The sequence below is a fragment of the Anarhichas minor genome, unplaced genomic scaffold (assembly GCF_050575085.1).
Source record: "Anarhichas minor isolate MPS153535 unplaced genomic scaffold, ASM5057508v1 ptg000028l, whole genome shotgun sequence".
Lineage (NCBI taxonomy): Eukaryota > Metazoa > Chordata > Actinopteri > Perciformes > Anarhichadidae > Anarhichas > Anarhichas minor.
The window spans coordinates 7,676,642-7,688,536 of record NW_027466474.1 but is presented as its reverse complement, the minus strand read 5'-3'; the positions used below and the strand labels follow the sequence as shown (position 1 = coordinate 7,688,536).

General features: G+C 44.3%; 1 protein-coding gene across 3 annotated transcripts; it reads left to right on the top strand.

Moving 5' to 3' along the window:
* The first annotated feature begins 554 nt into the window (after positions 1–554).
* On the top strand, positions 555–11,809 carry kdm2ab (lysine (K)-specific demethylase 2Ab). Of its 3 annotated transcripts, XM_076103389.1 has the most exons (24): positions 555–754; positions 1,173–1,213; positions 2,540–2,678; positions 2,909–2,987; positions 3,146–3,192; positions 3,586–3,764; positions 4,040–4,146; positions 4,323–4,416; positions 4,692–4,845; positions 4,940–5,055; positions 6,151–6,277; positions 6,372–6,646; positions 6,793–6,870; positions 7,035–7,295; positions 7,405–7,533; positions 7,648–7,728; positions 7,883–8,107; positions 8,510–8,539; positions 8,662–9,722; positions 10,215–10,378; positions 10,555–10,701; positions 10,844–11,059; positions 11,166–11,372; positions 11,655–11,809. In XM_076103389.1, the coding sequence occupies exons 2-23, from the start codon at positions 1,178–1,180 to the stop codon at positions 11,345–11,347; spliced, it is 3,927 nt and encodes a 1,308-aa protein (XP_075959504.1). In that variant the 5' UTR covers positions 555–754; positions 1,173–1,177; the 3' UTR covers positions 11,348–11,372; positions 11,655–11,809. The 3 variants fall into 3 exon arrangements, with proteins under 3 accessions (XP_075959504.1, XP_075959502.1, XP_075959503.1); XM_076103387.1 differs by having other exon boundaries at positions 11,166–11,809; XM_076103388.1 differs by lacking the exon at positions 555–754 and adding an exon at positions 793–1,081 and having other exon boundaries at positions 11,166–11,809.
* Positions 11,810–11,895: the final 86 nt, after the last annotated feature.

Genomic DNA, 11,895 nt, shown 5'->3' with positions numbered 1-11,895 from the left:
ATTTACTTTTTTCCCTCCATTATTTCAACATTAAATGCTGCTTACATGCTAAATGACGATAGATAGATAGATACTTTATTAATCCCACAAGGGGGGATTTGTTCGCTACAGCAGCATTATGATACAGGTAAGCAATCAAAATAACAGAGTAAAAAAATAGTAAATGTAAAAAATGCACAATATATACAAATAAATAGAATAATATTAAATCAACGAACTAAACAGTAGTGCAAAGTTTAAATCAACTAACTAAACAGTGCAAAGATTTAATAAACACAGGCAGTTTTGCATAATGAGTAGTTTTAATACTTCAAGTATTTTTTTGCAAATACCTTGCAGTGACGTGTGTTTATAGTGAATAATACACAGGAAATGCTTCTTACATAACTGTCAAACCGGGAAGACAAACCAAGCACTCTTGTATATTAACATATTCTTATCTTGTTTAAAAGGCACACGTTGTGTCCAATGGGAGTGTTCCTATGCTAATCTTTAGTAGCGTTGAGGTAAATAGGGGGTGGGTCACGAGCGTCTTTTTTTTCCCTTCGTGTGTGTGTGTGTGTGTTTTCTCACCAGCTGAAAATGGCGGCTCGGAGCGTCGAATCGTTCTAACTTTATCGGACAATAATAAACACAACAATATAACACATCTGTTATCACATAACATGGAGGGAAACTTTACTGAGAGACCGCAGACGCTCTAGCTGGGACATACTACTTTCACCACTACGGCTAAAGGAGTTAATACGCAGAGGTAACGATAAAGAAGCGTACAACTGTACCGAGGCTAATGTCAGCTAGCTAGCTAGCGTTAGCCGACGACTTAAGAAAGGGATGCCATCGGAGCTAGTTCACGTTAGCCGACAACTCCAGCTAGCTAAATAACGGCCATAAATGGACTCACTGGTCACAGGGAATTCATTTTGAAAGGTAGTAGCTCCTATCGGTACTTGTCTGTCTTAATACAGCGACGCAAGTCCAACGTAAATGTGTTTGTGTTATGTTGCTAACCTCAGGCAACAATGTTTGCTAACGTTAGCACGGCTACCTAGCTAACGTCAGGCTCTACTCCGAGAGAGAGGTGTGTGTTTCTGACACACTGAAACATTTTAACACCGGTTGACTGTTTATTTGGTGTAATTTAACGTTGCTGCCGATACTTTGTCTTCTAGAGATTATGGAGGACCCTCATACACGGTACAGCAAACGGCTGGTGAGTAACGTCAACTGAAACCAACTGCTTCAGTTGTTTTGTGTCTAACCGTTACAATGTGTTGTGATGGATTTGCTGTAGTTCATCATTGTGTGATGTTGGCCCTTTTTAAATACACGAAGCAGTCCAGTAAATCATAGTATAACTAGTATAGTTGGTTGGAATGGCCCACTTTCTTTTTGGCACATTATGTCATGGCAGTGGTCGTTTCTGTTTAGCATGCCCCCCAAATAAAGGTAATGAAGCTGTCTATAAGGGGTTCAAGAGAAGGTCAGGTTCACTGTCTAATCTGATGTGACCTTGCTTCACCTCCTAACCATTTTACCTCCTGGTTGTTAAGTTATTTGTGTCTACTGAGATGTATTTTATTAATACTAGTAAAAGATAAATATGTATGTAATGAGGCCATTGTTGATTTCAAACATGTCTAGGTCTATTTGTGAAAGCAAAAGCTTAATAAAAGCACCCAATAAATAGTTGCTTAATTGTAATTAATTTATTCCCTTTGTCATTTGTATTGCTGTTTTTGAAAACAACTGTATGGATTGCTTTCATAGTATTAAGTTGTTTTCAGTTGCAGAGTAATAGTTACTGTGCAGTGCTCAGTTATGAAAGGAGGAGTATCAGAGTTTAGATGATGCCACATTTATTGTTTGGAGGGTGGGGAGATGTCAGCGTGGGGGTGTTGTGCTTTATCCATCTGTCTAGCCAAGCAGTGCTGCACAGGGTGAATGGCAGGACGGGGGGAAAGGGGGGGGGGGGGGGGCAGATTAACCCCTGCTATTGTCATGCTGTGTTGCTTGGTTCTCACGTGAACTATCTGGCTGACTGATCTGCTGGGATTGATTTACTGTGATAGGTGAAAGCATGACTTTTAGCACTAATTTTAGTCCCTTTTTGGCACGGAGATATTAGGGACAGCTCCCGTGGGTGTCACCTCATATCTTAGCAATTAGATTCCAGTAAGAACGTTTAAAAAAATATATTAAGCAATGTTGCAACGGTTTCCTGGTAATTTGAATCTCTGTTACTTTTGATTGTGCTTGCATTTTGTCGTGTAGTTTTTCATACCAAAGGTAGTTTGGTAAAAAAAACATTGATGTGATGCTAGTTCTGTTTTCATGGTTTAGTTTGATCTTGACATCAGCATTGCTGTCTGATAGCTTTGTCATGGCACTAAAATATCGTTTGTACCATAAGACATCCCATAATTCTCACTGCCAGTGTGTTCTAACCCTCTCGTCCTGTCCTCTTTCTGTTGCTCATCACAAAACGTATTGTTCATGCTTCATGTAGAGGTTAACAGAAATGGTCTTCTGTCCTCAGCGTACAGGGACGCGGCGGCGCTACCAGGACGATGGAATCTCAGATGATGAAATTGAAGGCAAACGGATGTTCGACCTGGACGAGAAGTTGCAGTGTGTCCGGTTTAAGTCTGACTTGGTCAAACACATGGAGGGTAAAGGTGAGAGGTTTCAACATATCTGATGCCGTGTAAAGGCAACTACGGCTAACTGTTCTAAACGCTGTATTGCTTGATACTGCACATTTTTAAGACCGTGTTGATTGGATACAAGTGTCTCTGCAAGTTCATATTGTCTAATTTAAGTATTACTGTTATCACTCTGGTTATCTACCCAATGCAAGTATGTGTTTTTTGATAACTGACTGTCACTGTGTGCGTCTCCTTTCTAGATTTCACATTTGAGTACATCCAGAGGGAGGGGCTCAGGGACCCCATTATCTTTGACAGAGCTGATGGCCTTGGCATACAGTCAGTCACATTCTTTTACTCTTTTTTTGATTCTCATATGGAGATATATGGAGCTTAGTTTCAAATCATTTCAAATCAAATGCCAATAAACCTGGGTTTTTTTTCTGGAGATTCAAAATAAATTTAAACATTTACATGGACTTGCCTCTCTCTTGCAGAATGCCAGACCCTGATTTCAGTGTGAGTGATGTCAAGTTGTTTGTTGGTAAGTTCCTGTTTTATGACCTTTCTGTGTAAATGGCTTTACTTTTGCTTACTTTTACTTACACAAAATGCGAGTCTTATAGAACGATATTACCGTACTCCAAATAACTTGAGGGAACTGCTTTCAACTGTAAATTGTCTTGCTCAGTCTGTATCTCAGTATTTATTTATTAACAAAAAAGGATCTGTACCAAAGTTGATTGTTTGTTCATGTAAAAACATGATTTTCTTTATAAATATATCAATATCGGCCTCCAAATACCAGTATCGGTCGGGCTATAGTTGCTTGGCATTTCTATTACAAATAACGTGTATTACACACAATGCCAATGAGTGTCGAGTATATTTTAGGACAGTGGTCACAGTAGTTGAACCACTTTCAATCCTCTTACAGGTAGTCGACGCATTGTGGACGTGATGGACGTGAACACCCAGAAGGGAATCGAGATGTCGATGGCTCAGTGGCGACGCTACTACGAAACGCCCCCGTCTGAAAGAGAGAAACTTTACAACGTCATCAGTCTGGAGTTCAGCCACACCAGGCTGGAGAATCTGGTCAAACGTCCGGCGTCGGTGAGAATGCAGATATGCACATTGATAATGTTATTTTATAACTCTTATTTACGCCTATCGGTAAGTCACAAACATTTTGAACACTCAGAAAATCACACTTTAGGCAGATAAGGAAGACGGGATAGTTATCATCATAATTTGTTTGCTACTTTGATGGCTATTAATCTCTGTCTAGGTTCCAGGGAAGTAACTATTTGTCTACATACAGAAAGTGGTGTCTGTCATCAGAAACTGGAGTTTGGTGCAGACATTTTGAATGTATGTATTTTCTTCAGGTGGACCTGATTGACTGGGTGGACAACATGTGGCCCCGCCATCTCAAGGAGAGACAGAGAGACTCCACTAATGCCATCATAGACATGCATTATCCCAAAGTACAGAAGTGAGTAAACCAGAGCTCTCACAAACGTGTAACATTTGCTATCGTATAGATAAGATACAATACCGATCACATCTCCAACAGTGATATAATCCAATTCAAAGTCTCTTAATGCCTTTATCCTTTTCTATAATCTTAAATCTGCGTTGTGTTTTCTGTCCTTCCCTCACTCCTCGTAGGTACTGTCTCATGAGTGTGCAGGGCTGCTTCACAGATTTCCACATTGACTTTGGAGGCACTTCAGTGTGGTACCACATCCTGCGAGGAGGAAAGGTCGGTCTGCGTGTCACGCCACACGAGAACCCTTCTTTTTGAAGTTTTTGGCTGCCTGTAGTGACCCAGTGGAAAGTTTTAGTTGGAAGGAGGGACAGCTGTAGTTTTCACTCATGCTATTAGAATACAACTAAATGTCAATGTGGACTAACACTCCATCTTGCCTTTTAACTTTCTCTTAACGTCCTGCATATAAACATTAGTGCCATGGATGCATCTTTAAGTATTTGTTGACCTCAGACCATCAACGTGACTTTCACACGGGATCCCTGCAGGTGTTCTGGCTGATTCCACCCACACCACCGAACCTGGAGATGTACGAGAACTGGGTTTTATCAGGAAAGCAAGGGGACATCTTCTTGGGGGACAAGTGTTACGACTGTCAGAGGATCGAGCTCAAGCAAGGCAACACCTTCATAATCCCATCAGGTATGTTCCTGTAATAAAGGCAGTGACACCATACATATAAAAGCCACACTTGACCACTACATATCTTGAGCTTCCTGCGTCCTGTGTGTTGTAGGGTGGATCCATGCCGTGTACACACCGGAGGACACGCTGGTGTTTGGGGGAAATTTCCTCCACAGCTTTAACATCCCCATGCAGCTCAACATCTACAGCATTGAGGATCGCACACGGGTGAGCATGTTGATATTTCACCGTCCTCCTGACACACATTGATGATTGCTTCAGATTTTGTGATTATGCCGAGTCTCATTCTGTGGAGAAACTCATAACAGAAAAGCACAGAATCATTTCTCAGCAACATAAGATAAGATAATCCTTTTATTCGTCCCACAGTGGGGAAATTTACAGGATAACAGCAGCAAAGTGGACAGTGCAAACAAGGTTCATGGTAAAAAAGAAAAGAGCAGCAAGTATTATAAATAAGTAGTAAACAGTGGCTTTAATGTTAACAATTGTTCACAGCCATAAAGCTAGCGATGCACCGATATTTTTTTTTTTATTTCTCTAATATACCAATTTGGAAACTCGGAGTATCTGCCGATAGAGTAACAATCCGATACCAAGACCATATCTGTATATCTCACTGAGTAGAACTCATTAGTACGTGAGTAAGTACCTCTTACTGCGGTTGTAAAGTAATTAAGTGGAATTAATTTAAGTGATAGTGAAAACACTGAATTTTAGAATGACACTCGCATGGAAACAGTTTTTACTGTTGTTTGATCATGTCGTGGTTTATACCCAATCCACCAAATAAGGTCTGTATGTTTGTTGCTACTGAGTAGTCGCATAATGAGGTTTGCGGTATCCTAATACCATGCATGTCTCCCACTTCTTTGGTGCAAGGACCGGACAGTTAGACTTATGCAATAACACAAAATCAGACTCTCCAGCAAATATCACGACGCGAAGATTTCTTCTGAATTTAACTAAAACACAAGTTGTTTGTGTTGTCAAACGCTGTCGTTGCTCAGACAGCCGGCTGGGCTAAAATAATCCAGCAGGTGTATCCGGACTCTAGCCACTGCAGCTACATCCTATCTCACTTCTCCTAAAGCAGAAGTGCAAACCACAACAAAGTTTTGGCAAATGCTTCAGCTGCTTAAGAGCAGTTTGAAGAAGCAGAATGTATGCGTTTGTGTATAAAGTAATTCACTTCAAGCAACATAGTATACATTTCATTTTCTCTCTGTGGTATTTGACGAAACTTGGAAGATGCAAAAAATATTAACCCAAGTTTTTCTAATTTCTGTCCTCGTCCTCTAGGTGCCAGCAAAGTTCCGCTACCCGTTCTACTTTGAGATGTGCTGGTACGTCCTGGAGAGATACCTCTACTGTCAGACCAACGTCTCCCACCTCACTCCCGAGTTCCAGAAATACTCCCTAGGCATAGGTGAGGACGAATGGATGCAAGAAAACATGGCCGTCCTCACTTGTATTTGTCTATTCTTTACACAGACGTATAAATTAATCCGTCATCTTTTCAGGACTTACACAAGCTGACCTTGAAACCAATGATCAACCCAAGAATGGCACCTCTAATGGAGTTGACAGTGACACTGAAATCAAGGAGGTCATAATCAAGGAAGAAGATGTGGAAAAAGAGGAGACGGCTGAAGTTGCCACACCTCAGCACATGCTGACTCCCTTTGAGCTTGAGGGACTGTGGAACCTCTTAGGGAAGCTGGAGGAGCTGCCGGACCAGAAGAAGTGTGTTCCTGCAGGCATCATGGATGCTGCAGCCCTGATCCAAGACATGAGGGTGGGCCTAAGTTCCTTGTGCATCTCACAATGAGCTCACACTGGCTGCTACTGCTTTTAGGGTTCTGTGCCAGGGTAGAAGTCCAGATATACATGATGGTTTTTTTTTTTGTCTTCCTACTTCTTTTCTCTTGTCTACTTGTCTAGACTCTTCTGAAAGAGCATTCCAATGATAACCCCAAGTTGTCCTACACTGGAGAGCCCATTGTCAAGTGGCCCGAAAGGGTGAGTAGAGAGCACATTTCTACACACGTCCAGCAAGCTTGGATATATACTTAACGTCCATAACCAGGCATGCAAACTCGTCACCAACATCAAACAAGTCCTCGTACTGTACACGACTCTAACCGGACTTTCCTTCGCCTTTCCTGCTGATGTCCCTTATACAGCCGTCATGGTACCAGCCCCCCACTCCCCCTCCCCCTGTCATTTACCGTCCTCGCTTGGGCCCCACCATCCACAAGCCTCTGGGTCAGAGGCCCACCAAGCGCTCCTCCATCTCGGCCCTGAGGCGCCGACGGGTGAGGTGTAAGCGCTGCGGCGCCTGCTGCAGGAAGGAGTGCGGCACCTGCCAGTTCTGCCACGACATGAGGAAGTTCGGTGGCCCTGGACGCATGAAGAAGGGCTGCATCATGAGACGGTGTCTGATGGTGAGTCTCGTACCCATCATTGGCTTTGTATGTGTAGAACCAAATAATGCTGCCCATCTGTCCGTATTATTGTACCTCTGGTGTAAATACCGTTTGTTCCTTCCGCCAGCCTGCCTTACCGAACACAGCGCGCTGTGCCATATGTGGAGAAGGAGAGTTGGACGAATCAAATCCGAGCACTTACTCACTCATGGAGTGCTCCGTCTGCTCGCAGATTGTCCATCATCAATGCATTAAGGTAATCAACTTCAGACCTAGTGAAAGCTATAAACTGAATACATTACCTAATTATTGCATGGTTTGTTTTGCTGCCTACGAAACTGCATATGTAGATGTTGAATTGCTGTTTCAGGAACCCGGTGAAGGGAAGATCAATAAAGATTTGCCCAGCTGCTGGGAATGTCCCAAATGTTACCAAGGCAAAGACTTGGAGGTACGTATCCTATCGCTCTCCCTCTGTCTCTCTCTTCCTTCTCAATTCATTCAATCTCTAAAACGCCATATGGTTGATGTCTATACTCAAATTAACACGACACCCTCTCTTCTTTAACTCCACCAACCCTCTCCTCCCGACCGTCCCACACCAGTCTTCCAGCGATGAGGAAAGCGGAGAGTCGGAGGGCTCCACCTCCTTGCCACCGTCCAAGCTGGCCTACCGGGAAGGCATCGGTGTAGGTGAAGGGGTGAGACGAGGGAGACTGAGCAGATCCTCATCCCGATCCACAGCTCCACCACCTTCTCAGAAACTTCTACTGCAGCATCAACAGAACCGCAAAAGAGCAAATGCACTGGAGCTCAGACTTAAGAAGAGGGTAAGGTGGACTTGGATGACTTTGTTGAATTTTCCAATTTTAATGATCAAAAGCAAGTAGTGACATTTTTTCTGCTTCATGGGGTAAATAAGTTGGTGTAAAGCATATGGATAATTCAGCACGTCTGCATTTCCAAATTCTTCTTTGAATAGCGGTACTCTAGTTCTTAAGGTTTCCTTTCAGTTTTAGAAGCCTCAAAGAGTTTGATGCCTTTAAAATTCAGCTGGCCCAAGATTAGGAAATACACAGAGAGCCCTAATTTCTTCTTCTGATTTTGTCACTGAAGAAGAATGTAAGATAGTGTTTCCATGATGAAACTTGCAGTCACCCTGAAACTGGCTTTGTGTGTTCCTCTATATTTTACATTATCTCATCCCCTCGCCCCTTTTCTGTTTACTTCAGATAAAACTAGAGCGCAGCAAAATCCTAACGGTAAGCACTTATTTCTGTAATGTTCCGTATTGCATTTTATATACTATAATGCTATAAACTATTTTGTTTATCAAAGATACATTTCAACCACAAGCCATCCTTTTTGTTCCCCCCCCCAACAGAAGCAGTCGTCTCTGGAGCGCTCTCCCAGGCTGCTGCGCTCCAGGGTGCTGTCCCGGCTACGCTCTCCAACCAGCAGACTATCTCAGGGCCGAGGCCGGGGCTCCTCCTGGACCAGTGGCTCCTCCTACCACAGCTCTCCAGGAGGGACTGGTTCCTTCCAGCAGCAGTCTTCCCTCGGCCTGGCACTTGAGCCCAAGGGAGAGTCCCACAGAGGGAGGGGGAGAGGGGTGAGGCTGCGGGGAGGAGGAGCAGGAAGAGGAATCCGAGGTGGTAGAAGCCATGAAGAGTTGGAGGAGGAGAGCGAGGACAGCAGCAGCAGCAGCAGCAGCAGCACCAACAGCAGCAGCAGCAGCAGTAGCAGCAGCGACGCTGACGAGGAAGAAGAGAAAGGGCAGAACATTGGGAGGGGATTGGATAAAGAGAACCAGCCACAGTCGAGGCGAGGAGGACGGGCAGCCAAAGAGAGGGAAGAGGAAGCGAGCGAGGTGGCCAACCAAAGCGGTGCAGAGGAGGATGACGAGGAGGAGACAGAGCAGGACAGTGAAACAAGGGGCAAAGATGGCTCATTTCTTAAAGTGACACTCCAAAGGCCAACCAGAGCCAAACACGACCCGTCAGCCATTGTCCCCAAATTAGAAGCTATCGCCACTCAAACTGCCACTTCCACTATACACAGCCAGACCAGACTCCTCGTCAGACCCCCCATTAGAAGCCGTGTCCCCTGTCCCGATCAACTCCCCAGTAGGCACACACCTCCTCACACTCGTAGTAGACTCACGGACACTCGCTCGTCCCACCCCGAGAGGCTGGAGGACTCTAAAAAAACGAGGCCGAGCAGACCTGCAAAATTGAGCAATGGCGCCTCCTCTTCTTCGACCTCTGAGCTTCCCCATCTCCGCATCCCTCTGTCCGCCCTGCAGGAAGGAGGGAGCGAGGCCGACCGGGAGAACAGTGGCAGCGGACCAGGCTGCGAGAGGGAGGTGTGGGTATCCGTCTTCCGTTACTTAAGTCGAGCAGATCTCTGCGTCTGCATGGCTGTCTGCAAAAACTGGTACAAATGGTAAGATCTCTTTGAGGATATGTTTTTATTAGGGATGGGTTTTAATAGCCGGTTCCATTTTGCATCTGGTTCCTGCTCCGCAAAATACCCATGTTCGTTAAGCTCTGATGCTAACAAATGTTTCATCAAACCTGTTATCTCACGCTTTTTTATGAGCAAAGAACAATAAAGACGTACAGTATAGGTTGCAGGCTTGTCATCCTCATCTCATCTCAGGTTGTGGGTTCAGGTTTGGAACCTGTGTTTCTGCCATCACCGTCAAGAATTAGTTACTTTTGCCTTTGGATTCTTACAGATGTTGAAACGTGGATTTCAATTTTATAAAATGCGATCAAACCCCATCCTTTATTTTTATATCTTTTCTATTTTAAACTCAGTAGTGACATCGTGTTTCTGCATCTAAATGAGTGTGTAGGGTCAGTAGGTCATATCGCTCTGCAAAGGGATAACTATGAATGGATGTGTTCTTCATCAGCGTGTGCTTGTTCGTAGGTGTTTAGACAAGCGGCTTTGGGCACGGATTGACCTGAGCATCAAACGCACCGTTACCCCTCAGGCCCTCACCGGCATCATCAAGAGACAGCCGGTCACGCTGGATCTGTCCTGGACCAACATCTCTAAAAAACAGCTCAACTGGCTTGTTGGCCGGCTGCCTGGTACTCAAACACACACGCGCACACACACACACACACACACACACACACTCTCTCCTTCACACAATTTGTATTGCATTTTGTATTGAAAGTTTTAGATAAATTCTGAATTAGTCATGTACCTAAATACACCTAAATACATTAAACACTCAATTTGAATCTCTCTTTTGATGTTGCAGGGCTGAAGGATCTGATGGTGGCAGGTTGTTCCTGGTTAACTATTTCAGCTCTCTGCTCCTCTGGTTGCCCTCTCCTCCGTTCTCTGGACCTGCGGTATGCAGACGGCGTCAAAGACTCTCAGATCAGGGATCTAGTCACCCCTCCAGGTGAGGAAAGAGGAGCCTTACGTTTCCCTACTTTATACCCCTTGCCTTTCTTGTCATTATACTCCCTTTTTTGCCCTTTTCCTCATCAAACTCTCACAAAAACTCTGCTTATTTTTCCTTCTCTTCCTCCCCTCGGTTCCAGGTTGTGACAATCGCAGTCATTTTCGGACCATGCAGTGTTTGCGACTAGCAGGCCTGGACATCAGCGACTCCACTCTCCGCCTGGTGATCCGCCACATGCCCCATTTAACAAAACTGGACCTCTCCCACTGCAACAGCCTCACCGACAACTCCATCAACCTGCTGACCGCAGTGGGCTCGTCCACACGAAACACGCTCACAGAACTCAACCTGGGAGGTGAGAGTTTGATGGGGATCGCTAATTCTTTAGAAAGAACATGCGCACACTTTGCATGACTTTTATTTCACTCGTATTGATGTGTCTGTGTGTTTCTCTTCCCTAGGTTGCAGTAAACTGACTGACACTAGTCTGAAGTATCTCCGCCGCCTCTCTTGCATCTCACTGCTGGACCTGCGAGGCTGTAAAGGTGTCTCCCGCAAGGCCTGTGAGGCCTTCATCTCCGAGCTGTCGGTCAACACACTCTACTGCCTGTCGGATGAAAAACTGATCCAGAGGATTTCCTAAGCATCCGCCTCCTCTGACTGCAGAGGTGCAAAGGCAACAGTGAATCTCTGTAACACAAAGGACACAGACGGGAAGGGAAGTTCACATGCACCCGTATCACGTTAAAGGAGGGGGGGGGTCTAAACTGGGAGTGCTTAATCACTTAACTGGTGTTGGTGAAAGGGGTCGTCATAGCTGAAACAATATTTCTTTTTTAACATTAGGTACATTTTTCCGGGTACCGTAAAATAACTCATTTTTTTCAGTTCTTTTGGGGATTTATGTGGGGAAAATCAAAATGTCGTTTTTTTTTTTTTTTTTTTGCCAGGAGTTGGAGAACATGGGCAATCAATTCTCTGTACCGGCCAATCTTGACTCTCATCACAAACTCCTGCCTTGAGTTCGACTTTTGAGTTTCATCTTTGGGGCGTAACTGCATTGTTATGTTTGGCTGATTCCCATAAAGTCGTATTTATCTTGTGATTTATCATTTCAACTCATTTAATATCCGCTACTTTTGGGTGCTCTAAATAGATTGTTATTTTTTTGTCAGATTCAAGAGAGCACAC

Bases quoted from the DNA above. Each gene is read 5' to 3' on its own strand.
- kdm2ab (XM_076103389.1), top strand. From the start codon at position 1,178: ATGGAGGACCCTCATACACGGTACAGCAAACGGCTG. The intron at 1,214-2,539 runs GTGAGTAACGTC...TTCTGTCCTCAG, and splicing joins CACGGTACAGCAAACGGCTG to CGTACAGGGACGCGGCGGCG. The intron at 6,278-6,371 runs GTGAGGACGAAT...TCATCTTTTCAG, and splicing joins GAAATACTCCCTAGGCATAG to GACTTACACAAGCTGACCTT.